This window comes from Primulina huaijiensis, chromosome 8 (assembly GCF_012295235.1).
Source record: "Primulina huaijiensis isolate GDHJ02 chromosome 8, ASM1229523v2, whole genome shotgun sequence".
Classification (NCBI taxonomy): domain Eukaryota; kingdom Viridiplantae; phylum Streptophyta; class Magnoliopsida; order Lamiales; family Gesneriaceae; genus Primulina; species Primulina huaijiensis.
In genome coordinates, this window is record NC_133313.1 from 21713432 (window position 1) to 21718163 (window position 4732).

General features: G+C 30.7%; 1 protein-coding gene across 1 annotated transcript in view; it reads left to right on the forward strand.

Moving 5' to 3' along the window:
* The first annotated feature begins 82 nt into the window (after positions 1–82).
* The window catches only part of LOC140982627 (uncharacterized), a 9488-nt gene continuing 4838 nt past the window's right edge, over positions 83–4732 (forward strand). The window contains exons 1-2 of the mRNA XM_073449218.1: positions 83–280; positions 808–888. Coding sequence (XP_073305319.1) covers positions 218–280; positions 808–888 — 144 coding nt within the window. The 5' untranslated portion in view covers positions 83–217. The remainder of the gene's footprint in view (positions 281–807; positions 889–4732) is intronic.

Here is a 4732-nt window from a genome sequence, read left to right on the forward strand (position 1 = left end):
AGATGTTATGTGTAACAAGTACGAATATTTTGAAGCTGTACTATGCCACCTAATAGCTACAAAGGGCGCTGTAACCTCCTGTATTTTCAGTTTTTAAGTTGAAGTGCCCTGCATTAATATTCATACTTAATATTTCCAAATGTTCGCTCAGCTCATAAAAAATATGCGTAAATGATCCTTCTTGGTGCTTTATTTTGTGCTTCAGGCAGATGCCATTATGAGAAAACTTCGGGATGCTGGAACCTCAGAGAATACTACACTTCTCATAGCAGCTGATACTGTATGTTCTTTCTATTTTTTACTTTATTTTGAGTCTGATTGGATGCTTGTTGCTTTAGAAATCAGTTTCTGGCATTCACATGTCATGGATAAATCTGACTTTTCTAGAGTTCGCCTGCTGAAGATCTCTTTAGGTTTCTTACCATAGATTCTCTCATTTACATAATTGATGAGCAGTGCGGTAGGAATACATGCCGATGATTGTTGTCCTCAACTCCAAGATTCCTCCTCCCATGCGCCATTGCGTTATTGTTTGATTATCTAGTTAAAGGTTTATTTCTTTCTCAATTTGCGAGTGTAGCCTACCATAGGATACAGGTCATACAACAACTATAAACTGATTTCTTTATGGGTAACCCCATTGCTGTGTTGTTGATTAGGATGTTCTTTCTAGAATATGATCTGCTGCTGTGGTGTATTGGCCAGCCGGGAAGCCAAATTGAATAGCATTCTTTGTCTGCTCCTTGGCTTCACGTAGTTTCATATTATGTCTGCCAGGAACTTACCTTAAATGTAATTGTTCATTAGGTAGAAACTGTCAAACCAAAGCTTCTTGTTGGGGAATACAAAGAGGATGCGAGGTCAACACTGCTAATTACTTGTGATCAAGTATAAGAAATCTCTCCTGTTTTAGTTATCCTGGTTTAGATATGACTTTTACATTTTTTTGTTACAAAGGAGAAAAACTAAGCTATTGCTTGTTTTGGGCAACACTTGCTTTAAATTCTCTGTTTGAGTTGATGGGGACCCCACACATTTATGAGTGTGATATATGAAGTTTGTTGAAGGATAAGTTCAGCGTTACTTTGGATAAACACCATTTGAATTTTCATGCAGACTGACACGTGAAATTGAAACTACTGGTAGAAATAATAAGCTGCATCATTGACCTTCTCTTTCAGGTGTTTCAATCTCCTGCTGAAAATTTGGAACTTATTACGGAGGTTTCCATCTACGGCATAGTTTTATCTAGAAATCATTTGTTTATAATTTTCATCGACCATAAATTTCATTTAAGAAATTCATGCACCTGTATCCTCACCCTCCACCGGTCCACCCTTTATTTTTGTTTTTATCTGTCACTAAACGAAATGAGTGGTTTTCCCATGTACCTAATTATGGAGCTATCCAAAGCAATCACAGAGGATATGGCAACGAATATAGGTATTTCAATTCAAAACAACTCTTCTTCTTTCACACACACATGCATTTCAAATTTTCAAGAAATCAAGATTTGATGCTGGGAATTCTCTTCTGCATCGAATTATGAAATTATGTTCCACCCTAAATGTCACCTATTTTTTTAGCTTTTGAAGTTTATTTTCATGACTAGCATTGTTCATTTACATTCATAAAATGTACACATTTGAAACAGGAAATTTATCTTGATAATTTTTTCCTTTTCTTGTTTTTTTTTTTTTTTTTTTGTTTGCGTTTTNTATAGGGACACCTGGCAAAATTTTAATTTCCGTCAACTTCTCCATCCTTTGATGACTGATCTTCCATTCTTTTCTTTTAAATTCTAGACTACATATATCGTCAAACACAATTATTTTCTACGTTTCAAAAATATTAAAATATTCTACACAGCTATTTGGGCAGGCAACACCTGCGTCCGGAGTAATAGTACCAAGTTGCAATCGAAAGCACCACATAAGATTTTTTTTTTTTTCCTGATACGGACTTGTATTCCACTTGTTTCACCTCTTGTCAGAATAGTCGGTTTCCCCGAGTTCGATCTCCCTCTCCGCATGAGTTGTGATAAAAAAAGATTTTTTTTCCCTCTTTGGCATTTTTTAAATATTATTATTATTATTATTATTATTATTATTATCTCCCCGTTTGTTTTCCTTCTCTTTTTTTTAAAATAAAAAAATAATTTCTATTTATTTAATATTATATCTTATTGAGATTGGGTTCTAGTAAATTTATTTAGGAGTAAGTATCGTTTGACCCTGATTGTTTTTTTTATTATTTTTCAGAGCATTACTTGTACGAAATTGGGTTCTAGTAAATTGTAACCTACCAATTTAGAATGGGCCAACTTTTAGAAAAATGGAGTGATTGACAATCGGGGTGGGAAAATCAATGGGTAGCCCATTCCAAATAATCGAATGTCATTTTCGGCAACAATCAAACTCAGTAAAATTAGCTTCTTCTAATCTTTTGTTCTCATAATTTTCTGAATTTATATTATATCTAAGGAAAAAAAAAAAGATAAGATCTTCTGATAATGATTAGTCAACACTAATTNCAAAAAAAAAGATAAGATCTTCTGATAATGATTAGTCAACACTAATTTTCAACTATGATTACACTTATTTTGGTTGAGTGAGAGATGGAATTGTACTCCGAACACGAAATCTCGTCCCGAACTTGTGAATTTGATGCCTACAAGCTTCTTCTAAATTATTGTCATTCACAGCTATCTAAATTGAAGATTCTAAATTACTCTACGTATATCTAGAACAACTTCCAAGCTGTAGAACATTATATTTTCTTTGGACAAAAACTTGTGTGAGACGGTCTCATGTGCCGTATTTTGTGAGACAAATCTCTTATTTGAATCATCCATGAAAAAATATTATTTTTTATGCTAAGAATATTATTTTTTATTGTGAATATAGGTAGGGTTGTCCTGTCTCACGAATCTTGTCTCACAGATAAAGATTCGTGAGACCGTCTCACAAGAGACCTACTCTTTTCTTTTACATTTCTTCTAAAAAGACTTAATTTAATTAAAAGACTTATATTATAACCTTTTGTTAATTTAAAATTCACAAAATTAAAATACTTCATACTTGATTGTGATATGTAAAGCTAATTTTTGCTAACTTAGTTTAGAATGGAATAAAATTGGAAAAAAAAGTGTAAATGAAGGCATTGCTCATTGGAATTCGGGATACAATCAGTGCGGGAAAATCAATAGATCCCCATGCCTAATTTCGATAGCAATAATAGTATAGAGATTGTAAATTAGTTTATTGTCGAATTCTTTTCTATTTTTAAAATTATATTCAACAAATTAATTCAAAATTGATCTCAATCATACTTCATAATATGACGGTTGTCATATGTATGTGACATACTTATCAGTCGTATCAACAAGTATTATATAAAGAAAATATCAGTAAACACAAATTTAAATATTATTCGTATGTTATATGAGCAATTTTAGTAAATATAAAATCGGTATTTAAATTAATCAAGAATTGATTATGTACGTAGGAGTTGCTTGTAATATCCTCCGAAATCTAAAGCATAATACCTTAAATCATGTACGTTCGGCACGGTGTACGTGACCTATTGTATTAATTTGAAAGTTTACTAAACGTGCATCGAAATATTGCAATTGTGGTTTTATCGTCGAATGTGAGCAACGAATAAAAATGATCTCTCTTATATTTTATACATTTGACAAGTATTCTCTTTAACAAGTGTAAAAATTATAATATAACAAAAAAATTGAGTGTCAAATATACATAAAATACGGGGATGTAATTACATAAATTTTATCTTTGTCATGAAATCAATTCAACTAAATGTCAATTTGAGAGAGAACTAATAGGCCCTTAAAAGAAAAGCCCAGTAGCCTAATTCTCTTTTCATTTTACAATATTGCAAACGCAGTTGGGAAAGACCATATGTGAAAAAAATACCGAATTTTCGTTATATCGAGATTACTGTATCGAAAAATATCGAATTTTCGGTATATCGAAGATTTTGGTACGGTACGATAACGGTATGCAATTTGAAAATTTCGGTATATACCGAAATACCGAAAAAATATACAAAAATTTTAAAATATATAATATTTTAAAACAATAAATTTATAAAAATTTTAAAATGTAAGGTTTTTTGGTATAAAACGTTATATACCGATATCGTACTGAAATCTTGATATACCGTATAATTTCGATATAATCGATATGCTAATTATATGTATCGAAATTTTCAGTACAATATCAGTATGAATTTTCTTATATAGTAATTTTCGATACGATATACTATATAGAATTTTCGATACTATACGATACGGTACGGTATACCACTCCTAGGAAAGACTGCTGAACTATCCATGATATAATTAATACTGTCTAAGACGCTGTGATGTGTAAAATAACGATAACAATATATATAAATCAAATGACAGTGTCATTATTATTATTTTTTTAATTTGATCAAATCATATTAAAAAATTAATATAAATTTGTTTTCAAATTAAAAGAAGTTTTTCATATTTTGGGGTGAGATGATGGGATGGGGGAGGTTTTCAGTGCTGCAATAGATAGAAAGTATTATTATAGAATAAAATATTTTGACGTCTTTCAAAATAATTATTTTAAAATTTTATGTTAGATTTTGAGTCGAATTTATAATTTTAAATACGACTCGATTCGTTTAGACAATGTTAATGTTTTTTTTTTTTTTTTTAGTATTACAATTTTTTTAA